The 25,540-nt window shown below is 41.5% G+C and overlaps 1 protein-coding gene across 2 annotated transcripts in view; it reads right to left on the bottom strand.

Annotated features, from left to right (window-relative positions):
* The window catches only part of LOC112247053 (macrophage-stimulating protein receptor-like), a 28,085-nt gene extending 5,685 nt beyond the window's left edge, over positions 1 to 22,400 (bottom strand). The window contains exons 1-13 of one of the 2 annotated variants that reach the window (XM_024415699.2): positions 22,028 to 22,400; positions 19,307 to 20,581; positions 13,528 to 13,704; positions 13,112 to 13,234; positions 12,727 to 12,897; positions 10,099 to 10,262; positions 9,838 to 9,973; positions 6,708 to 6,844; positions 6,345 to 6,524; positions 5,698 to 5,797; positions 2,949 to 3,167; positions 2,494 to 2,640; positions 1,394 to 1,550 (exon numbers count right to left, since the gene is read on the bottom strand). In XM_024415699.2, the coding sequence (XP_024271467.2) occupies positions 1,394 to 1,550; positions 2,494 to 2,640; positions 2,949 to 3,167; positions 5,698 to 5,797; positions 6,345 to 6,524; positions 6,708 to 6,844; positions 9,838 to 9,973; positions 10,099 to 10,262; positions 12,727 to 12,897; positions 13,112 to 13,234; positions 13,528 to 13,704; positions 19,307 to 20,509 (2,914 nt within the window). In that variant the 5' untranslated portion in view covers positions 20,510 to 20,581; positions 22,028 to 22,400. The remainder of the gene's footprint in view (positions 1 to 1,393; positions 1,551 to 2,493; positions 2,641 to 2,948; positions 3,168 to 5,697; positions 5,798 to 6,344; positions 6,525 to 6,707; positions 6,845 to 9,837; positions 9,974 to 10,098; positions 10,263 to 12,726; positions 12,898 to 13,111; positions 13,235 to 13,527; positions 13,705 to 19,306; positions 20,582 to 22,027) is intronic. The other variant, XM_024415698.2, reaches the window with a different exon arrangement.
* Between the last annotated feature and the right edge of the window lie 3,140 nt (positions 22,401 to 25,540).

Genomic DNA, 25,540 nt, shown 5'->3' with positions numbered 1-25,540 from the left:
TGGACACAGAACACACATGGGTAAAGCGACATTTGAAAATTCGTCATTGCCGTTGATTGGTTACAGATGATCCAATCGCTTATGAATTTGTTTTGTACAACACCCCTCATTTTGACTTCCCCAGAAACAACTTCAACGATGGGAGCCTCAGAGTGAAGTACTGTATGTAGTGAGCAGCAGAAGAATTCAGTTTGAGTCATCAGGCAAATAGTGTATTTATCCAGTAATATACAGTACCAGTCAAAAGTTTGGACACACCTACTCATTCCAGGGTTTTTCTTTATTTGTACTATTTTCTACAATGTATAATACTAGTGAAGACATCAAAAATATTAAATAACACATATGGAATCATGTAGTAACCAAAAAGAGTGTTAAACAAATCTAAATATATTTTAGATTCGTCAAAGTAGCCACATTTTGCCTTGACGACAGCTTTGCACACTCTTGGCATTCTCTCAACCAGCTTCAGGAGGTACTGTAGTCACCTGGAATGCATTTCAATTAACAGGTGTGCCTTATTAAAAGTACATTTGTGGAATTTCTTTCCTTCCTAATGCATTTGAGCCAATCAGTTGTGTTGTGACAACGTAGGGGTGGTATACAGAAGATATTCCTATTTGGTAAAAGACCAAGTCCATTATTATGGCAAGAACAGCTCAAATAAGCAAAGAGAAATGACAGTCCATCATTACTTTAAGACATGAAGGTCAGTCAATCTGAAAAATGTCAGTGCAAAAACCAGCAAGCGCTATGATGAAACTGGCTCTCATGAGGACCGCCACAGGAAAGAAATACCCAGAGTTTCCTCTGCTGCAGAGGACAAGTTCATTAGAGTTACCAGCCACAGAAATTGCAGCCCAAACAAATTCTTGACATTGTTCCAGTAAGAGACAAATCTCACCATCAACTCTTCAGAGGAGACTGAGTGAATCATGGTCGAATTGCTTCAAAGAAACCACTAATAAAGGAGAGACTTGCTTGGTCCAAGAAACAGGAGCAATGGACATTAAACCGGTGGAAATCTGGCCTTTGGTCTGAAGAGTCCAAATTTGAGAGTACAAATGTATGATCTTAATATGAGCCATTTGCTACAGCAGGAAAAAATATTCTGCAGCAACAGGAAATGTATATTGTTATGTGGATTATAATTAATGGAATATTTGTATAGGTTGATACACTTTTCTCAAATCTGAAATTTCAAAGTGGAAATTACAAACTTCAGAAGCCTATTTAAACCTCAAATACACTAAAAGTTTAAAATGTCCTACATTGCAGGAAAGTTCCTGAAACAGGGTTATAAAACTAAGCTCCAATAACTGTACTGGTAGATGAAAGCAAATCCCAAGGTAATCTCATGGTAGCAAATCCTATGGACAGTAACGGTTCTCACCTTTCTTTTTCCTCCTCACATGTTTCATGGCGATGAAAGTCAGGGCAGCGCCAACGCACAATGCAGCAAAGATCCCCATCACCACACCCACTGTGTTGACAGTGTTGCTGAAGAAGACCACAGTGCCCACCTCATAGGCATGCCCATTCACAGACACCTGGGACAGAAACAAGGATATCACTCAGACCTCGTTTTTATATCACTACTTTAGTAACAGTTTACTTATGGATTGATGGCTTGCTTTTAACTTGGGGTAGGCGTGCCGCTAGCACCCCACCTCGACAACATCCGATGAAATTGCAGAGTGTGAAATTCAAAACACAAAATTCGTAATATTAAACATGAAAATACAAGTGTCATCCATTGTTTAAAAGCTTAAATTCTTGATAATCCAGCCGGTTTGTCAGATTTAAAAAAGGCTTTACGGCGAAAGCACACCATGCGATTATCTGAGGACAGAGCCCCGCATACAAACATTACATACATTTTCCAACCAAGCAGAGGCATCAAGAAAGTCAGAAATAGCGAAAAAATAAATAATTTAACTTTGAAGATCTTCCTCTGGTTGCAATAACAAGCGTCCCAGATATATAACAAATGGTCCTTTTGTTCGATAAAGTCCTTCTTTATATCCCCAAAAATGTCAGTTTAGTTGGCGCGCTTGACTCAGTAATCTACCAGTTTCACTCGTTCAAAATGCATACAAATGAATCCTGAAAGTTACCAATAAACTTAGTCTAAACAAGTCAAACAACGTTTCTAATCAACCCTCAGGTACCCTAATATGTAAATAAATTAAAACATTTAAGACAGAGAATAGTATGTTCATTCCCGGAGATAAATAACGAAGTGTGCAGTTTACTTTGGGCACCTCATTCATCAAAACTTCTGAATACTGCCCCTATCCATAAGAAGGTTGGGGGTCAATTCCATTCCAATTCAGTCAAAGTAAACTGAAATTCTAATTCCAATTCATTTAAATGGAATTGACCCAAAACTTGTTTACTAAAGGCCCAGTTTGGTTTACTATAGAAGAGGCATGATAATGGTTAACTAAGGGTTAAGTTCAATTAGGTTAACCAGTAAGCAGAGTAGCTCACCCTGACAGGTGACCCTTCACTGGGGATGATGAGATTCTTGGGGATCCTGCAGGTCAGTTTGTTGTCCAGTACCTGGACACCACAGTCCACACCTCCAATGCTCATTGTAATCTCCATACAGGCACTCACCATGCTCAGCTTGTTGTGCTACAGAACATGGCAGAGCAAGACTCATTGTCTCATTGTGGTACTTATTGGAGCCTTGTTATTATTTACTACAGGGGCCGAAACGGGTTAGTTGTAAGCTGGTTATAATGATGTCATTTCAACCAATCAGCTTTGTCCGCTGGGACCTAAGAAATTAAGAAAGCAACTACTTACACTACTGGTACAACAACAGTCATGGTCAGATTTACACAGCAATCGATTGTTCAATTGTAGAATAGAGTTACTGTACTTGATTGACTGACTACGTAGCTGGTTGATAATGCCTGTGTGTATGATTGTGAACGTACATACAGGGAAACCTCAGTCTGTCCAGGGCTCAAACTCAGTATGTTGCCTTCGTACTCAAAGGGGGTGATGCTGGCGTCTGGTTGGTATTCGAAGCGCTTCACCACAAGTTTGTTGGCCCCATCCATGTTGATAGTGATGATGCCCTTGTCGGTCTCATTCCTGGGGAAAACAGGGGCGAAGCACTCCATATGTGTGGGGGTTGCTGTGCCGTTGCAGACCTGGGTTACATTCAAAGTGTCAATAACAGTATTCTGGGGATAACTTACTCACATTTCATAGATGTTACCTCCATCTTAGGTTCATGAGGCCCAGAGTTGTTAACCCTAGAGGATAACTTACTCACATTTCATAGATGTTACCTCCATCTTAGGTTCATGAGGCCCAGAGTTGTTAACCCTAGAGGATAACTTACTCACATTTCATAGATGTTACCTCCATCTTAGGTTCATGAGGCCCAGAGTTGTTAACCCTAGAGGATAACTTACTCACATTTCATAGATGTTACCTCCATCTTAGGTTCATGAGGCCCAGAGTTGTTAACCCTAGAGGATAACTTACTCACATTTCATAGATGTTACCTCCATCTTAGGTTCATGAGGCCCAGAGTTGTTAACCCTAGAGGATAACTTACTCACATTTCATAGATGTTACCTCCATCTTAGGTTCATGAGGCCCAGAGTTGTTAACCCTAGAGGATAACTTACTCACATTTCATAGATGTTACCTCCATCTTAGGTTCATGAGGCCCAGAGTTGTTAACCCTAGAGGATAACTTACTCACATTTCATAGATGTTACCTCCATCTTAGGTTCATGAGGCCCAGAGTTGTTAACCCTAGAGGATAACTTACTCACATTTCATAGATGTTACCTCCATCTTAGGTTCATGAGGCCCAGAGTTGTTAACCCTAGAGGATAACTTACTCACATTTCATAGATGTTACCTCCATCTTAGGTTCATGAGGCCCAGAGTTGTTAACCCTAGAGGATAACTTACTCACATTTCATAGATGTTACCTCCATCTTAGGTTCATGAGGCCCAGAGTTGTTAACCCTAGAGGATAACTTACTCACATTTCATAGATGTTACCTCCATCTTAGGTTCATGAGGCCCAGAGTTGTTAACCCTAGAGGATAACTTACTCACATTTCATAGATGTTACCTCCATCTTAGGTTCATGAGGCCCAGAGTTGTTAACCCTAGAGGATAACTTACTCACATTTCATAGATGTTACCTCCATCTTAGGTTCATGAGGCCCAGAGTTGTTAACCCTAGAGGATAACTTACTCACATTTCATAGATGTTACCTCCATCTTAGGTTCATGAGGCCCAGAGTTGTTAACCCTAGAGGATAACTTACTCACATTTCATAGATGTTACCTCCATCTTAGGTTCATGAGGCCCAGAGTTGTTAACCCTAGAGGATAACTTACTCACATTTCATAGATGTTACCTCCATCTTAGGTTCATGAGGCCCAGAGTTGTTAACCCTAGAGGATAACTTACTCACATTTCATAAATGTTACCTCCATCTTAGGTTCATGAGGCCCAGAGTTGTTAACCCTAGAGGATAACTTACTCACATTTCATAAATGTTACCTCCATCTTAGGTTCATGAGGCCCAGAGTTGTTAACCCTAGAGGATAACTTACTCACATTTCATAAATGTTACCTCCATCTTAGGTTCATGAGGCCCAGAGTTGTTAACCCTAGAGGATAACTTACTCACATTTCATAGATGTTACCTCCATCTTAGGTTCATGAGGCCCAGAGTTGTTAACCCTAGAGGATAACTTACTCACATTTCATAGATGTTACCTCCATCTTAGGTTCATGAGGCCCAGAGTTGTTAACCCTAGAGGATAACTTACTCACATTTCATAGATGTTACCTCCATCTTAGGTTCATGAGGCCCAGAGTTGTTAACCCTAGAGGATAACTTACTCACATTTCATAAATGTTACCTCCATCTTAGGTTCATGAGGCCCAGAGTTGTTAACCCTAGAGGATAACTTACTCACATTTCATAAATGTTACCTCCATCTTAGGTTCATGAGGCCCAGAGTTGTTAACCCTAGAGGATAACTTACTCACATTTCATAAATGTTACCTCCATCTTAGGTTCATGAGGCCCAGAGTTGTTAACCCTAGAGGATAACTTACTCACATTTCATAGATGTTACCTCCATCTTAGGTTCATGAGGCCCAGAGTTGTTAACCCTAGAGGATAACTTACTCACATTTCATAGATGTTACCTCCATCTTAGGTTCATGAGGCCCAGAGTTGTTAACCCTAGAGGATAACTTACTCACATTTCATAGATGTTACCTCCATCTTAGGTTCATGAGGCCCAGAGTTGTTAACCCTAGAGGATAACTTACTCACATTTCATAAATGTTACCTCCATCTTAGGTTCATGAGGCCCAGAGTTGTTAACCCTAGAGGATAACTTACTCACATTTCATAGATGTTACCTCCATCTTAGGTTCATGAGGCCCAGAGTTGTTAACCCTAGAGGATAACTTACTCACATTTCATAAATGTTACCTCCATCTTAGGTTCATGAGGCCCAGAGTTGTTAACCCTAGAGGATAACTTACTCACATTTCATAGATGTTACCTCCATCTTAGGTTCATGAGGCCCAGAGTTGTTAACCCTAGAGGATAACTTACTCACATTTCATAGATGTTACCTCCATCTTAGGTTCATGAGGCCCAGAGTTGTTAACCCTAGAGGATAACTTACACGCTGCAGAAGCTTCTGTGAGGGGTTGTGGGATTCGTAGCGGATCACAGTGTTGTACGCAGAGTCCAGATTACTGCCTTTGATGATGATTTTGGATCCACTTAATCACACGATTCAACAAATAAAAACAAACGAATACAGACTTGGTGTTATAGGTCACTATTGCTGAGTGTACATTGAGAGGAAACCAGCACAATTTGCAGTTTATTCTTTATTATTTTTCAAATAGTTGTGGCAGTTGCTGAAATGAGACCCACAAATGGACACACAACAGGTCTCAGCATGTCTATTTCTGTTGGCCAAATCTTCACTTAGATTTACCTAATTGTCTCAAGAGAGTTTGAACATTTCCTGCACAGCATGTTTTCCCTCGGCTAAAAGTGTAGGCACTGCACTGAATGCACTTTCCTTATTACTGGCTGCTCTGTCATTGTATCTAACACTATGCCTGCTATCAACTGTCTTTTCAACGGTTTTCTACAGTTCTATAAAGCAGTGCATTTGTCAGTCAGCTATGCCCTGAAGCACCCAGATGATGCCAGCTGGCCAGTGAGTAAAGTACGACCTAATCTCTCATGGACAGATTTGGGAAGTGACAACATTGTGAGAATTTTACTTCTGGGTAACCAAGATTAAGTATGGCCTACCTTCTGAAGCTGCAGACTGGCTGTATCACAGTGATCACAGGGTTCTTCTTGTAGTGAAACATCTTGGTAGTAGCCACTTGAGATTTGTCAATGAAAACCCTGACAGGCACCTTCTTCACCACTGCCAACCCTTTGGACAGGCAGACTATGGAGGACATGGTCCCAGTACCCTCAGTGACACTGGCAGAGACAGTGTAACAAGTGGGACAAAAACATCATATTATGAACACTAATATACCGTAGATACAGACAGACACATACTAAGAAAGGGACACATTGTTTAGTTCCAATGAGAGACCTTGAGAGAGCAAATTACACAGCAGAAACCAGCAAAAACAGAGAGAGGTGGATGCCCATAATTACCTCTTGACGGGGCAGTCCTGGTCTCCTATAGACACAGTCTTTATCATCCCAGCGTTCAAGTGAGGCCCTGTCACTGTGACCAAGGTTCCCCCTATTTGAGGCCCGTAGTCAGGAGTGATTTCTGTGATACTTGGCTCCTGGATACAAAAGTAGACATTAGGATGAATTAAATATATATACAGTGCATTCGGAAAGTATTCGGACCCCTTGACTTTTTCCACATTTTGCTATGTTACAGCCTTATTCTAAAATTGATAAAATAGTTTTTTCCCTCATCAATCTATACACAATACCCCAAATGAAAAGTTGTTTTATTTTTTTTATTTGAAAATATATAAAAGTACAAAACTGAAATATCACATTTACATTAGTATTCAGACCCTTCACTCAGTACTTTCTTGAAGCACCTTTGGAAGCGATTACAGCCTTGAGTTTTCTTGGGTATGACCCTACAAGCTTGGCACACCTGTATTTGTGGAGTTTCTCCAATTCTTCTCTGCAGATCCACTCAAGCTCTGTCAGGTTGGATGGGGAGCGTCACTGCACAGCTATTTTCAGGTCCCTCCAGAGATGTTCGATTGGGTTCAAGTCTGGGCTCTGGTTGGGCCACTCAAGGACATTCAGAAACTTGTCACGAAGCCACTCCTGCATTGTCTTGGCTGTGCACTTAGGGTCATTGTCCAGTTGGAAGGTGAACCTTCACCCCAATCTGAGGTCCTGAGCGCTTTGGAGCAGGTTTTCATCAATGATCTCTCTGTACTTTCCCTTGACCCTGAATAGTATCCCAGTCCTTGCCACTGAAAAACATCCCCACAGCATGATGCTACCACCACCATGCCTTCACTGTAGGGATGGTGCCAGGTTTCCTCCAGACGTGATGCTTGGCATTCAGGCCAAAGGGTTAAATCTTGGTTTCATCAGACCAGAGAATCTTGTTTCTCATGGTCTGAGAGTTCTTTAGGTGCCTTAGGCAAACTCCAAGCGGGCTGTCAGGTGCCTTTTACTGAGGAATGGCTTCCGTCTGGCCACTCTACCATAAAGGCCTGATTGGTGGAGTGCTGCAGAGATGGTTGTCCTTCTGGAAGTTTCTCCAATCTCCACAGAGGAACTCTAGAGCTCCTTCAGAGTGACAATCAGGTTCTTGGTCACCTCCCTGACCAAGGCTCTTCTCCCCCGATTGCTCAGCTTGGACCGGTGGCCAGCTCTAGGAAGAGTCTTGGTGGTTCCAAACTTCTTCCATTTAAGAATGATGGAGGCCACTGTGTTCTTGGGGACCTTCAATGCTAACAGAAATATTTTGGTACCCTTCCCCAGATCTGTGCCTCGACACAAACCTGTCTCTGATCTCTATTGACAATTCCTTCAACCTCATGGTTTTTGCTTTGACATGCACTGTCAACTGTGGGACCTTATATGGACAGGTGTGTGCCTTTCCAAATCATGTCCAATCAATTGAGTTTACCACAGGTGGACTTCTATCAATTTTGAGTCTCATAGCAAAGGATTTGAATACTTATGTAAATTAGGTTTTTCTGTTTTTCATTTTTAATACATTTGCAAACCATTCTAAAAACCTGTTTTCACTTTGTCATTATGGGGTATTGTGTGTAGATTGATGACAATTATTTTTTATTTAATCCATTTTAGAATAAGGCTGTAACATAACAAAACGTGGAAAAAGTCAAGGGGTCTGTCTACTTTCCGAATGCACGGTATAAACCTGTGTGGAATTGCCTGCCTTCAATATACTTTGTATCCCTCATTTACTCAGCTGTTTCCTTTAATTTAGCAGTTACATACATACAGTACCAATCAAAAGTTTGCAAACACCTACTCATTCTAGGGGTTTTCTTTATTTTTACTATTTTCTACATTGTATCTCTGGGACCCTCAGGATGACAAATCAGAGCAAGATTAATAAATGTAAGTACATTATTTACCTTCAGAGGTGAATGTATCAAACCGTGTATCAGTCGCCGTGATAAAAGTTGTTGTTGTTGTTGTGCACTCTCCTCAAACAAAAGCATGGATTTCACTATAATTTTTTCACTATAATAGCTAATAGCTTAGATTAACAAGAATTTAGGCTTTCTGCCCATATAAGACATGTCTATGTCCTGGAAAATGTTCTTGTTACTTACAACGTCATGCTAATCACATTAGCGCACGTTAGCTCAACTGTCCCGGAGGAGGGACACTGATACCGTAAAATTGAATGTTCTTTTATCTGTTTTTTTTATCTGGTTTTATTGCTAGCTTAAGTTACCTGGTGTGGCAGAGAGTTACATGTACTCATTTGTTTATTTAACCTATATTTAACTCATGGCTTTATTTAATAATGTGTGTTTCCCAGCTTCTGTTCTGGACCTGGGGACTGTGAAGGGACCTCTGGCTGCATGTCTTGTGTGGTACTGATGAGTGTCCGAACTGTGTGCCAACTGCTTGAACAGATAGTTCAGTACCTTTCACACATCAACACCTCACACAAAGACCAGTAGTGATTCTGTCAATCTCTACTCGACATGCATACCACTGACATTCACCCTCCATGTACATCTAAGTGAAATATGTGCTGTTCTGTTCTGGACCAACTGCAATTTTCCTATGTCCTTCTTTGACGCACATGATCACACAACTGGGCAGTAGTCCATGTGCGACAAAATGAGGGTCTGTAGGACCTGCCTGGTTGATTTAGTTGTCAAGAAAGCAGAGCATTGCCTTATCATAGACAGACCTCTTCCCATTTTAGCAACCATTGAGTCTATACGTTTTGACCATGACATCTTGCTATCTAGGGTTACACCCAGCAGTTTAATCTACTCAATTTACTCAATCACCACATTATTCAATAATAGATCTAGATGAGATTTAGGGTTGAGTGAGTGATTTTGTCTCAAAAACAATGATTTTAGTTTGAGATATTTAGCACCAGCCTATTGCTAGATACTTATTCTAAAACTGACTGAAGTTCTATGTTAAGGCTGTCAGTTATTTCTGGATTTACATCCTTATCATGGATTGAGAGTTATGTATCTAATAGAACATATAGGGTTTTATTAAATGGAAGCCTCTCTAATGCAAATTCAGTTTTGACTGTGTCAACAATAAAATAAAATGTAATCCTCCTCACCACAAAAGTGAACCCTATCATTTGGGCCTGGCCTTCAACTGAGTACCGTCCCTCCACCTTCCCCTCATGCACTGCCACGGTGATGTTGAGATCCTGGGATGGACCCGGAACCTTAAGGTGAATGCTACACACCAGCCTAGGAAGGGTCAGCGAGAAAGATCAGTGATACCTATAGCCTCAGCATAAAATTGTTTCACAGAGCTGATTTGGGTTGAGTTTATATGTCTCTGTGTATTCTGTCTGTCTGTGTGTGTTACTCACTGTGTACTATTGCTCTTCTCTGACAGCACAGTGCAGGGAGTCCCTCCCACTCGCACCAGGTGGGTCTCCTCGCTGATGATGGCTGGTCGTAGAGGAGACTGGAACTCCCAGCCACACAGCCTTAGCTCTGTCTCACCATCAGGGGGAGCCGTCTTTGGGAAAAACTGGATCCCCAATACAATACCATCAGAAAGACTCTTCAAATGCTTAACTCACAGTGCCTTCAGAAAGTATTCATACCCCTTGACTTATTACACATTTTGTTGTGTTACAGCCTGAATTCAAAATTGATTAAAATGTACAATTGTTTTCTCAACCATCATCTACACACAATACCCCATAATGGCAAAGTGAAAACATGTTTTTAGAAATGTTTGCATTTATTGAACATGGAACACAGAAATATCTATTTTAAGTAAGTATTCACACCCCTTAGTCAATACATGTCAGAATCACCTTTAGCAGTGATTAAACCTGTGAGTCTTTCTGGGTAAGTCTCTCAAGCCGGCATTTTGAAGTGACTCAAATCCTATTGATTTGCATATCTGATTTGTATCAGTTCTTTTTCCTGCACAGCCAAAAAGCACATGGAATAAGATATTTCAAGCCACATTAAATTAAGATACAAATCTGATTCCTGGCTATGTGACTTGTGTCTGAACATTCAAATCTGATTTATTTAACCTCAAGTGGGATTTAGACTGTTATTCAGCAGATCTCGTTTGCTAGCTACTCTGTTAGTTTGACAACAACACGTGGTAGCTAACTAGCTTGTTAATTGTTTCCAAACATTTTAGTGAATGTGCTAGAAAGCTAAACATCTACCTAGCTATCTGTGGCTAGCCAGAAAGGACTTGTTTTGAAAGTTGGATCATGTTATCCTTTAAGGTTTTAAAAGTATTCTTTCTGAAGGCAGATTTTGAACATTCAAAGCAACTGAGAAACGACCATGGCAGGCAATGTTGTCATCTTAGCATGCTAAATAACTTCTGAGTGATAGGAAGCACAAGCACTACCACCAATGAGCCTACACAAATGTCATTACTATGGCAACTAGCGTAGCCTTGTCTGCAAATGACTGCTGTCTGAACACACACAAATCTGATTTGGTCACTTAACGTGCTGTTTGAACAGTCAGTAGGCCAGAACAGGTTTGAAAAACAAAACTGATTTGAGAATTAATTACCTGCAGTGTGGACAAGGCTTAAGAGCTTTGCAAACCTGGATTGTACGATATTTGCATTATTATTTTAAAAATTCTTCAAGCTTTGTCAAGTTGGTTGTTGATCATTGCTAGACAGCCATTATCAAGCCGATTTAAGTCAAAACTATAACTCGGTGACTCAGGAACATTCAATGTCGTCTTGGTAAGCAACTCCAGTGTATACAGTATTTGGCTATTTATCTCCCAGTGTCTGTTGGAAAGCAGGTTTCCTGTAGGATGTTGCCTGTGCTTAGCTCTATTCTGTTTCTTTTTATCCTAAAAACTCCCTAGTCTTTACAGATGACAAGCATACCCATAACATAATGCAGCCACCACCATGCTTGAAAATATGAAGGGTGATACTCGGTGATGTGTTGGATTTGCCCCAAAAATAACACTTTTTATTCAGGAAATAAAGTTAATTTCTATGCTATATTCTTTGCAGTTTTACTTTTGTGCCTTATTGCAAACAGGATGCATGTTTTGGAAAAGAAAATGATTCTGTACAGGCTTCCTTCTTTTCACTCTGTCATTTAGGCTAGTATTGTGGAGTAACTACAATGTTGTTCATATGTCCAGGGTGTTCTCCTATCACAGCCATTTAACTCTATAACTGTTATAAAGTCACCATTGGCCTCATGGTGAAATCCCTGAGCGATTTGCTTCCTCTCTGGCAACTGAGTTAGGAAGGACGCCTGTATCTTTGTAGTGACTGTGTGTATGGATGTACAATGCAAAGTGTAATTAATAACTTCACTATAGTCAAAGGGATATTCAATCTCTACTTCTTTTTTTTACCCATAAACAGGTGCCTTTTTTTGCGAGGCAGAGCAAAACCTCCCCGGTTTTTGATTCTGTGTTTGAAATTCACTGATTGACTGAGGGACCTTACAGATACTGTAATTATATGTGTGTTTTTGTGTGCGGTACAGAGATGCGGTAGTCATTCAAAAATCCTGATAAACACTTTTATTGCACACAAAGTGAGTCCATGCAACTTATTGTGACTTGTTAAGCAAATTATTACTTATCACACATAGCTGAACGTATTTAGGCTTGCCATAACAAAGGGGTTGAATACTTATTGATTTCAGCTGCTCGTTTCACTAATTTGTAAACATTTCTAAAAACATAATTCCACTTTGACATTATGGGGTATTGTGTGTCGGCCAATTACACTAAATCTCAATGAAAGCCATTTTAAATTCAGGCTGTAACAACGACAAAATGTGGAAGAGGTCAAGACGAGTGAATACTTTCTGAAGGCACTCTGTTTCAATATCCTATTGATAATGTCTTGGTTTCGTCCACCTACGTGTTTGGTGGTCATGGTTCAGACATTTATGATCAGATGAAAAGACAAGACCCTCCCTCTACTGGGTCGCTTCTCTTCCACTCCCTACTTCAGCCCCCAGCAGTCTTACCTTTGTGATGACGGGAGGACAGGACTCACTCTTCCACTGTATGAGGCATTCCTCCTGCCTGGAGCACACCCCCGAACACCAGCCACACCCTATGAACCTAGGCGCCATCAGACACATGGAGCAGGTCAGGAAGTGTTTACATCCTGGTCCTTTAGGAGACACACTGAACATCTGGCACAGAGAGAGAGAAAAGTGATAGAGAGAGAGATAGAAAGAGAGAGAGAGAAAAGTGAGAAATGAGAGGAGAGAAAGAGAGACAGAGAGACAGAGAGAGAGAGAGAGAGAGAGAGAGAGAAAAAAAAGAAAGAGTCACACTGCCAAAATAAGTCACAAGTAAAAAACAAGGGAATACCAAGAAGTATTTATGATTGAATTGAAAAGGCACCTTATTTCCAACCACAAAGAGCAAGGACTCGTTAGATTGCACAGCAGCTTTCCTGGACACCTCATTGTCCTCTCCCAGAGAATAGTTGGCAAAGATGATGGGATTTGACCTCCTCAGGATGAGCTACAACAGTCAAAGTCACTACAGTTATATCATTAAGTCATGGCAGACCTATGAAAGGAATGGACTTGTGATGTGTTCTACTTAGGTTGGTTACAATGCCGAGAGAGCTAATGATTGTCATTGGAGAACACTGATTATATAATGTTTACACTTGAGAAAAGACAGTCATGCATAAGGTAAAACTTTAAAATACAACTCCATCTACCCCCACTTTCACTGTCTGCAATATGACTGTAATGTCATATTCTCCCACCAGATGTCTCAGTGAGTATACTGTACTGTACCACACACACCTGCAACAGCCTGCCGTCCTTGGTGCCAATGTGTGCCACAGTGTTGTTCCCGATGATGGTGACCAGTACTGAGGTGAGCAGGATGTTGTTCATGTACCTGTTGAAGAGGTCCAACCTGTAGTATGGCTTAGACACCAGGGTGGACTTGGCCATGCATGTAGCGTTGTTGTCGGAGCTCTGCAGACACACATAGCGATTACTCATACTGACTGACTATTCAAACATGACTGGTCATTTCACACCTTTTCCATTTTCCTTTTTAGATGAGGTTTATTACGTTGGTAATCCTATGGTTTATTTTACTTTACATAAAGTGAGCTCCAAAATGATTGGGACAGTGACACATTTGTTGTTGTTTTGGCACTGTACTCCAGAACTTTGGATTTGAAACAATACAATAATTATGATGTTAAAGTGTAGACTGTCAGCTTTAATTTGAGGGTATTGTCATCCAGAAATTGCAGCACTTTTTGTACATTGTCTCCCCCCATTTTAGTGGATCAAAAGTACTGGGACAAATCCACTTACAGTATATCACAAAAGTGAGTACACCTCTCACATTTTTGTAAATATTTGAGAATATCTTTTCATGTGACAACACTGAAGAAAGGACACTTTGCTACAATGTAAAGTAGTGAATGTACAGCTTGTATAACAGTGTACATTTGCTGTCCCCTCAAAATAACTCAACACACAGCCATTCATGTCTAAACCACTGGCAACAAAAGTGAGTACACCCCGAAGTGAAAATGTCCAAATTGGGCCCAATTAGCCATTTTCCCTCCCCGGTGTCATGTGACTCGTTAGTATTACAGGGTCTCAGGTGTGAATGGGGAGCAGGTGTGTTACATTTGGTGTCGTCGCTCTCACACTCCCTCATACTGACTGGTCACTGGAAGTTCAACATGGCACCTCATGTCAAAGAACTCTCTGAGGATCTGAAAAAAATAATTGTTGCTCTACATAAAGATGGCCTGGGCTATAAGAAGATTGCCAAGACCCTGAAACTGAGCTGCAGCACGGTGGCCAAGACCATACAGCGGTTTAACTGGACAGGTTCCACTCAGAACAGGCCTCGCCATGGTCGACCAAAGAAGTTGAGTGCACGTGCTCAGCGTCATATCCAGAAGTTGTCTTTGGGAAATAGACGTATGAGTGCTGTCAGCATTGCTGCAGAGGTTGAAGGGGTGGGGGGGGGTCAGCCTGTCAGTGCTCAGACCTTACGCCGTACACTGCATCAAATTGGTCTGCATGGCTGTCGTCCCAGAAGGAAGCCTCTTCTAAAGATGATGCACAAGAGAGCCTGCAAACAGTTTGCTGAAGACAAGCAGACTAAGGACATGGATTACTGGAACCATGTCCTGTGGTATGCTGAGACCAAGATAAACTTATTTGGTTCAGATGGTGTCAAGCGTGTGTGGTGGCAACCAGGTGAGGAGTACAAAGACAAGTGTGTCTTGCATGAGTGCTGCCAGCACTGGGGAGCTACAGTTCATTGAGGGAACCATGAATTCCAACATGTACTGTGACAAACTGAAGCAGAGCATGAGCCCCTCCCTTCGCAGACTGGGCCGCAGGGCAGTATTTCAACATGATAACGACCCCAAACACACCTCCAAGACAACCACTGCCTTGCTAAAGAAGCTGAGGGTAAAGGTGATGGACTGACCAAGCATGTCTCCAGACCTAAACCCTATTGAGCATCCGTGGGGCATCCTCAAACGGAAGCTGGAGGAGTGCAAGGTCTCTAACATCCACCAGCTCCATGATGTCGTCATGGAGGAGTGGAAGAGGACTCCAGTGGCAACCTGTGAACTCCATGCCAAAGAGGGTTAAGGCAGTGCTGGAAAATGATGGTGGCCACACAAAATATTGACACTTTGGGCCCAATTTGGACATTTTCACTTAGGGGTGTACTCACTTTTATTGCCAGCGGTTTAGACATTAATGGCTGTGTTGAGTTATTTTGAGGGGACAGCAAATTTACACTATTATACAGGCTGTACACTCACTACTTTACATTGTAGCAAAGTGTAATTTCTTCAGTGTTGTCACATGAAAAGATATACTCAAATATTTACAGAAATGTTAGGGGTGTACTCACTTTTGTGATATACTGTATATGTGTATTAAAGTAGTACAAAGTTAAGCATGAGGTCCCATATTCATAGCATGCAATTATTACATCAGGCTTGTGACTCTCTACAAATTAGAGGTTGACCGATTAATCGGAATGGCAGATTTTTTTTTTTTACACCTTTATTTAATCTTTATTTAACTAGGCAAGTCAGTTAAGAACACATTCTTATTTACAATGACGGCCTAGGAACGGTGGGTTAACTGCCTTTTTCAAGGGCAGAAAGACAGATGTTTACCTTGACAGCTCATCGACTCAATCTTGCAACCTTCCTGTTAACTAGTCGCTCTAACCACCTGCCTCACGGGGAGCCCGCCTGTTATGCGAACGCAGTAAGAAGCCAAGGTAAGTTGCTAGCTAGCAATAAACTTAATCATAATCACTAGTTATAACTACACATGGTTGATGATATTACTAGTTTATCTAGAGTGTCCTGCGTTGCATATAATCGATGCAGTGCGCATTCGCGAAAAAGGACTGTCGTTGCTCCAATTTGTACCTAACCATAAACACCAATGCCTTTCTTAAAATCATTACACAAAAGTAAATATTTTTAAACCTGCATATTTAGCTAAAAGAAATCCAGGTTAACAGGCAATATTAAATTGCCAGAATTGTGACACAATGTGAAATTGTGTCACTTCTCTTGCGTTCATTGCACGCAGTCAGGGTATATGTAACAGTTTGGGCCTCCTGGCTCATTGCCAACTAATTTGCCATAATTTTACGTTATTATGACATAACATTGAAGGTTGTGCAATGTAACAGGAATATTTAGACTGCTGGATGCCACCCGTTAGATGAAATACGGAACGATTCCGTATTTCACTGAAAGCATAAACTTGTTTTCGAGATGATAGTTTCCGGATTCGACCATATTAATGACCTAAGGCTCGCATCTGTGTGTTATTATGTTATAATTAAGTCTATGATTTGTTAGAGCAGTCTGACTGAGCTATGGTAGGCACCAGCAAGCTCATAAGCATTCATTCAAACAGCACTTTTGTGTGTTTTGCCAGCAACTCTGCTGTTTATGACTTTAAGCCTATCAACTCCCAACATTAGGCTGGTGTAACGATGTGATGTGAAATGGCTAGCTAGTTAGCGGGGTGCGCGCTAATAGCGTTTCAAACGTCACTCGCTCTGAGACTTGGAGTAGTTGTTCCCCTTGCTCTGCATGGGTAACGCTGCTTCGAGGATGGCTGTTGTCATGTGTTCCTGGTTCGAGCCCAGGTAGGGGCGAGGAGAGGGACGGAAGCTATACGTTACACTGGCAATACTAAAGTGCCTATAAGAACATCCAATAGTCAAAGGTATATGAAATACAAATGGTATAGAGAGAAATAGTCCTATAATTCCTATAATAACTACAACCAAAACTTTTTACCTGGGAATATTGAAGACTCATGTTAAAAGGAACCACCAGTTTTCATATGTTCTCATGTTCTGAGCAAGGAACTGAAACGTTAGCTTTCTTACATGGCACATATTACAATTTTACTTTCTTCTCCAACACTTTGTTTTTGCATTATTTAAACCAAATTGAACATGTTTCATTATTTATTTGAGGCTAAATTTTTATTGATGTATTATATTAAGTTAAAATAAGTGTTCATTCAGTATTGTCGTAATAGTCATTATTACAAATACATTTTAAAAAATCAGCCGATGTAATCGGTATCGGCTTTTTTTGTCCTCCAATAATCGGTATCGGCGTTGAAAAATCATAATCGGTCGACCTCTACTACAAATTGGTTGGATGCATTTGCTTTTTTTTTATGGTTGTGTTTCTGATTATTTTGTGCCCCACCACCACACACACCACCACACGCACCCCACCACACACACACACCGCACCACCACACACACCACCACAAACACCGCACCACCACACACAAAAACCACCACCACACACACACACACACACCCCACCACCACCACCACACACACCACCACACATACACCCCCACATACACTCCCCACCACCACACACACACACACACTCCCCACCACCACACACACACACACCACACTCCCCACCACCACACTCCCCACCACCACACACACACACACACTCCCCACCACCACACACACACACACACCACACTCCCCACCACCACACATACACCCCCCAACACCACACATACACTCCCCACCACCACCCAGCAGAACATAAATAAAGCTACTCCAACACAGCACAAGTATCTAACCTGCCCTCACATGCCTCTTTACCGTTCCTGTAAGTGTCTTCTACACACATCTTTATCTGATCTTCCATGTTCCTACAACTTAACTATAATCAGTTGAGATGTTTAACACTGACAATATGGCTGGCTTCTCACTTCTCTAACAGTGTATTTTTGTATTGAGTTGTAAACAACAATGACAGTAATAACTAATGACATCATCTGCTTAAACACTTCTGAGATGGAATTAAGTTGAGTAACCCTTCTTATAAACAGTAACCCCACCTCTCTCTCTCATATATATATATATATATATACACACACATGTATGTACACACACATGTATATAGAACACGTAGGAGCCAGGCACAGGGATACACTCCCTCCCATTCACATTGTGTCACTTTTATCAACTCCATTTATAACCTCAGAGTTGGCACACCGCCCCTGCAGGTGTCCATATGGTTCTATGAGCTCAAAAAAGGTGAATGTTTGAAAGTCACAGTGATAAGGCCACACCTTGATAGCAGATATCACACAGCAAACACCATTGTTTAAAATTAATGCAGTTTGTTGAGATCTATTCTTCCAACTATACATACACTACATTTCCTATCCTCCTGTGTCATTTCCATTTCCTATCCTTCCTGTGCCATAACCTGTTCACAGTCATAATATCTTTTTTAAACAGCTTAATTCAATAATTTTGAACATTTGTAATGATGAAATACAAGGTGTGTCGTACAATATGTAAAGTCTACCCTAAGCTTCCATAGTTAAGATTTCAGGAACAACGGTACTGTAGCAGGGCTTTCATGTATAGTACTCAGGCTGTATCAACAGTTCCCACCCTTTCAGCATGGTATGGTAATAGTCATGATTGTAATTCAACAGAGCAGAACACCAGTGTGGCAATACACTGGTGGGATCTGACTCATTCACCCCTCCCTCCCTGTTCTCACACACCCGACTTCCTCCACTCACAGTACTGGTACTTGTAATGGACAATGCAATTGAAATAACCAACCTTTATGTTACTCTAATGACATATTTTTTATTCAGGACTGTTGAATATCAATAAAACAAGTATATCTTCCTATCTACCATCAGGCTGAGTAGAGCTGAGTAGAGCAGAGAGAACAGAGCTGAGTAGAGCAGAGCTGAGTAGAGCAGAGCAGAGCAGAGTGGAGCTGAGCGGAGCAGAACAGAGCGGAGCAGAACAGAGTAGAGCAGAACAGAGCGGAGCAGAACAGAGCGGAGCAGAACATAGTAGAGCAGAACAGAGCGGAGCAGAGCTGAGTAGAGCGGAGCAGAACAGAGCGGAGCAGAACATAGTAGAGCAGAGCAGAACAGAGCTGAGCTGAGTAGAGCGGAGCAGAACAGAGCGGTAGAGAGCAGAACAGAGCAGAACAGAACGGAGCGGAACAGAGCGGAGTTGAGTAGGCCTGTCACTGACCTCATGAGGGCAGCTCTCGCAGAGCTGGAAGTGGCAGAGCCCCCTGGAGAGCTGCTCTGTGCTGGACCTGCAGCAGTCCTCCGCTCCCCGGTCGATGGCCCTGTTCACGTTGGGCATGGGGAAGGCACACATGGCTGAGTTACTGTAGGGCTTCCCAGAGCCATCTGTCACTGCAAACACTCCATAGAGGATGTCATCCTTCTCCCCCACCCCCAGCTCCTCTGCCAGCTCCTTCCCTGCCCGGCTGAAGTGGGCCGCTTGCAGCCCGTTATATACCACGTCCTGGAAAATATTGTTCCCCCCCCTCCTCCTCCGCCTGCGTTTGGGCTCAAAGCGACACTCCAGCACCACCTCACGGTACAGCCACGCTTCCGTGTCCTTCACCGGAAGACGGCCCAACCGAGTCTGATATGAGTCCAGGAAGTTCTCCCTCTGGACAGACAGGAAGTAGACATAGTCCTGTGTGGAGAAGCTGTAGATGTAGTCGATCTGGTAGGAGTTCTGTAGTTTAGGGAGCACAGTCAGACCCTGCATGACCATCTCAAAGCCATCCAGGGTCGACAGTGGCCGGCGCACCGATAAGGACGGTCTGCCGTACCTCTGTGCCACACGCTCATTGAGTGTAGCCGCTACAAAGAAGTAGGCTGTGTAGCCTTGCTCCACGATGATGACCTCAGTGCCCAGGGGGCTGGCCAGGCAGTCAGGGCAAAGGGACGGAGAGTTAGCATCCTTCCTGAAGAGACAGTCAGATTTAGGTGGTGTATCATTAGAGCTAAGTTCATGTAAATGACAGATCCCATGCTGAGAGCTCCCACAGGAGTACAGAGAGTTAAGATAAGGTGATGGGTCCAAGAGCAGGACCTCATTATCCGTGTCTACTGAGTCCTCAAGATCGGCCTCGATGTCACACAGGCCACAGGTCTGACACTCCGGGCTGCCTACTGGGCCTGTCCTCAGCTCCCATAACTTACTGAGCTCTCCACTCACTGCCTCAATCACATTCTGAGAAGCCACATAAACCTCAGGCATGTACAGGTTGACCACTATGTTCTGGATGGGTTTGGCTGTCTGGAAGTGGGGTATTGAGTAGTTAAAGGTGAAATCCACCTCCTTGCGAGGGGTCCTGGGACAGGTGTCCAGTCCTGAGGCTTTGAGGGTCTGTATCCATATGCATGTCACCAGGAAGTTGGCCCAGGGGACCATCTCCACTGCTACTGCCTGTTACCTACAACCACGAGAACATATCCTCCTGAACATTCTGGTGATCAGCAGGAGCTGTAGAGAGAGAGAGAGAGAGAGAGAGAGAGAGAGAGAGAGAGAGAATGTGGATGAACTAGAAGGAATTTATAATAACTCTCTAACCCATTTACAACAGAGAACTAGTGGTTTGATGTACTAATCTTGTAAAAAGGGGGAATGAGAAAAAATATCTCCTAAGTGCCATGTTTACTCTGCTAGTCTGATATATATGACCAGAGTGAGTCAGTTTTGTTTACTCTGCTAGTCTGATTTATATGACCAGAGTGAGTCAGTTTTGTTTACTTTGCTAGTCTGATATATATGACCAGAGTGAGTCAGTTTTGTTTACTCTGCTAGTCTGATTTATATGACCAGAGTGAGTCTGTTTTGTTTACTCTGCTCATGTTTTTAAAGAGAGAAGATAGTATGGGTATTATTGGGGGATTGGGGGATGGGATTGCTGATACAATCTGTGGTTGAGGGAGTGGCATTTTGTGCTAAAACTATAAACATGATTTGATATTTATCCAAAAGGATTGGTATGCATAACGTAAGTGTTTGAGTAGCAGTCCAGACTGAGTCATTAGAGTTCCACTCTATGGGAAACACCAAAGTGGGTCAAGAATCTACATTGTACAAGACAAAACATGCTCCCTGTTGACGTAACTGTGGAAATGCACTGTTTGCGTTTCAGAGTCTCTCTTTCATCAAATGAACAAAAAGCAATAGCTAAATCACTTGGTGTAACCCTATTTCATCTGTTTCATTACAGTGTCTGACAGATGTATGATAATAAAGTGTTTGTAGAACCATGGTCACATGAGTTAGATGTCAGAATGAAAGATTAGATGAGTGGTGACGTTTCAGTAACTTCCTGTAATATAGCACCTCCACCAAAATGCTGTCTGAATATAAAATAGGCCTACACTACAGAATAAAACACAATTCAGCCTCTAATCACAACATTTATGTGTGGTCTATAATCGTTGATTATAGCCTACAGGCTCCTGAGTGGCGCAGCGGTCTAAAGCACTGCATCTCAGTGCTAGAGATGTCACAAACCCTGGTTCAATCCCTGGCTGTATAAAAAACGATCGAGAGTACCATAGACCAGCGCACAATTGGCCGGGTTAGAGGAAGGTTTGGCCGGAGTAGACCGTCATCATGAAACATGAATTTGTTCTTAACTGACTTGCCTCCCTAAATAATGGTTATGTGATTGACAGAATTGTGTTTATGATAGTTTGTAGGCTATCCATTTCTGTGTAGAATAAGAGAAGCGGATAGGCTAAAACGTCATACTTTTTTAGATAACTGGAAGATGAAGAAAAACACAAGACAAACAATTGGATGAAAAATCCTTGGGATGTTTTGGTAGAGTACTAGAATACAACCGACATGCACACTTATTGATAATAAAGAAATGATGAATGCACTGAATTAGTGTAAAGTAATATGCCAGCCAGATTGCCAGGTACATACCTGAGTGCGTATAATGCCGTGTCTCCAGATAACTAAAGTCTTGATTCCCAGACACAACACTGGCTGTCTTTGATGTTGTCTGTGGCACTAGGCTACATGCGGTCCAGTTCTGTTCTGTGCACGTGTTGATGTATGGAGCAATTTCAGAAACTCCATGTGAACTTTCTGTATGGTCCTGGGACAAGACGCACACCTGGAGCAAAATTCCGCATATACTCCTCATGCCCCGCCTACCGCAAGGAAGTACGCACTGGTTTTGATTGCACAATCTATTTTTTTTCTGTCCTATGCCATATCAAATATTGCTTTTTTTCTCGCTTGAGACTCTCATCTGAAGTCACTTGAAGGAAAGCAATTTTCTCACTCACGCATGAAAGCAAGCGATCACACACTCACTCGGGGTTGTAAGGGGTACAAAAGAGGAGACCCAAGCATTCTTGGCAAATGGAATTCCGCTGTGGGATACGCCTCCCTGCAAACAGTTGCCAAATATGCATTGCTATCAGATACATCTCAGACGCATCCCATACCAGGAAAGAATGCGCAATCTCAAGGGAAAAATATATTATCCTTTACACATAAAACACAAATATTATACTGACTACCAATCAACAAGAAATTAAAAGAGCAGCAATATCAATTTACTTAATGGTAAGTGAGGACCTTTAGCCTCTGAAAAAGGTGTAGGGTATTAAAAAATGTTATTTCGGGGGGACCAGACCAGGGAGAGCAGCATGGTCTCATAGACTAGACGTAACATAGTAAAAGTAATTCTGGGACACTCACAATAGTAATATATGTGACCGGCCGCCTTGATTCAGTCTTATGTAGCAAAATATGAAATGGTGTCTTTACATTGGATAAAAGCAGACACAGAACTACAAAATGGTATATCATACACTGCATTTGAAGAACAATGGGAAAGTAATTCTGCTCTGAAAGTTGATAAACTTGTAACCTCACTTTTGAGAAAATGGCCTTTGAATAGTTTGGTCCCTACTGGAGAGCTCTTCTTTTTCTACACCCATTCAGCATCATTCACACCCTCTTAAGCTTTATTCCCACCCATCTCTTTAAGGGTTGACCCGAGCGTTCTGTCCTAACAACAGCAGTCAAGCGTCCAAGCTAACTGACTAACATTTGCTAGCTTGCTAGCTACTTCTAGACACAAACAAGAGAACAGCTCGTTAGCTAGCTAACATGAGGCTATAACCTGCAAAGCAAATGGCTTTGAGATACGAACAATAAGATCATACAAGTAACATTAGTTAAGGAGCCAGCCAGTTAACATTAGCTAGCTAACAGTACACTTTAACTTTCAATTAAAACAACTTTGTCAAAATTAGAAATGTGTAATATCAGAAAATCTTATTTGTATACATCATGGATGGACGCTTCTCCCTGTCACAATGCCATGGTTGCCTTTAGTTTGAAGATGTAATCCAGAGACAGGTGTTTTCTCCATCAGCTGTTTTCTCCACTTATTTCAAAACTCGGTCTTCCTTAAAGTGGAGAGCAACACTTATGCAGTTCCACAACGCAATATATATTTCTTAACTTCTTGGTGACAGGTGGCAGTATTTTCACCTCCAGATGAAATGCATGCCCAATTTCAACTGTCTGCTACTCATCCCCAGAAGATAAGATATGCATATTATTAGTATATAATGGATATGGATATAAAACACTCTGAAGTTTCTAAAACTGTTTGAATCATGTCTGTGAGTATAACAGAACTTATTTAGAAGGTGAAACCCAGAGGACAATCTGATCTTCCTGTCTGGGTTGGCGGATTTTAGGCTGGGTTTCTGTACAGCACTTTCAGATATCAGCTGATGTACGAAGGGCTATATAAATACATTTGATTTGATTTGACAAACCATTCAGATTGTTTTTTTAGGTCACTCTCTTTTCAATGGGAATGCAGATTTCTAAGGGACCTTCTTGCAGTTCCTATCGCTTCCATTGGATGTCAACAGTCTTTAGAAATTGGTTGAGGTTATTCCTTTGTGTAATGAAGAAGTACGGCCATCTTGAACAAGGGTCACTTGAAGTGTACTGTTAGATAGAGGTGCGTAACCAGAAAGCATGCTACAGTTTGTTTTCTTCCTGTATTGAACACAGATAATCCCTTCTTCAATTTGATTGTTTATTGTTAAAAAATACCTAAAGTTGTATTACAAAAGTAGTTTGAAATGTTTTGGCAAAGTTTACAGGTAACTTTTGAGATATTTTGTAGTCACTTTGCGCAAGTTGGAACCGGTGTTTTTCTGCATCAAAAGTGCCAAATAAATTGACATTTTGGATATATATCGACGGAAGTAATCAAACAAAAGGACCATGTGTGATGTTCATGAGACATTGGAGTGCCGACAAAAGAAGCTCATCAAAGGTAAGGCATGAATTATATTTTTATTTCTGTGTTTTGTGTCGCGCCTGCAGGTTTGAAATACGTTTTCTCTCTTTATTTACGGAGGTAATATCCTCAGATAATAGCATTGTTTGCTTTCACCGAAAAGCCTTTGTGAAATCTGACATGTTGGCTGGATTTGCATGAAATTTGCTGACTTGCATGATTTAATGAAAGTTTGATTTTTATGTAATTTATTTGAATTCACAGCATGTTTAGGCTACACATTGAATTTGCTCACTTGCATGTGTGATTTAATGAAAGTTACCAATTTTATTCATATTTACAGATAGCATACAAGTTTGTTATTAAGGCACATGAATGTTCACATTTTCCAGAAGGCATTTCTGCTAAAAATTTACATTCAAATGGCTCTCCTGTGAAGTTGTGACCCACAACATACAGTATGCCTAGTTTCCTGAAGCAAGTCACATATGTTACCTTTGGAATGGTTACATAAGACAGATGGTTACTTAAGGCAAAAACTAAAGTAGGGTGGTTGCTCAGAGTGGAAGGGTAGGTGAATGATTAGCAATCCAAAGGTTGTGAGTTCAAATCTCATCAGGGACAAGTTGAGATAATTAGCAACTTTCAACCACGCTACATTGCAATTACTTAGCATGTTAGCTAACCTGTCCCCTAACCCTTCAACCTAACTCCTAAATTTAATCCTAACCCCTAGCCTAGCTAACATTAGCCAGATAGCTAGCTAGAATATGTAAGATATCATACTTTTTGCAAATTCGTAAGATATTGTACGTTTTGCAAATTCGTAACATATAATACCAATTAATACATACAATACGAAGTGAGTGTCCTGGATTTACATACAGAATAATACGAAATCCTCTGAGACCAGGTTGCAGACCAATAGGCCTACAACAGGCATGGGTCAGTGTGGTCTTAAACGTACTCTTGTCTTGGATTGGTTTTACTTCCTCATATTCAAAATGTCCTCACTTATTGCTTGTCTTTATTCATACAAAATAAAACATATCCTCCCTCCATGGTGCACACAGTCAAACATTTACCTATGAATCCAAAGTACAAGTCCTGTCCTGGGCCCGGTTTCCCGATAGCGATGGAATTTAGGCTTACTAGTG

This window comes from Oncorhynchus tshawytscha, linkage group LG02 (assembly GCF_018296145.1).
Source record: "Oncorhynchus tshawytscha isolate Ot180627B linkage group LG02, Otsh_v2.0, whole genome shotgun sequence".
Classification (NCBI taxonomy): domain Eukaryota; kingdom Metazoa; phylum Chordata; class Actinopteri; order Salmoniformes; family Salmonidae; genus Oncorhynchus; species Oncorhynchus tshawytscha.
The sequence above is the reverse complement of the archived record's forward strand: the minus strand, read 5'-3'. Positions and strand labels throughout refer to the sequence as shown.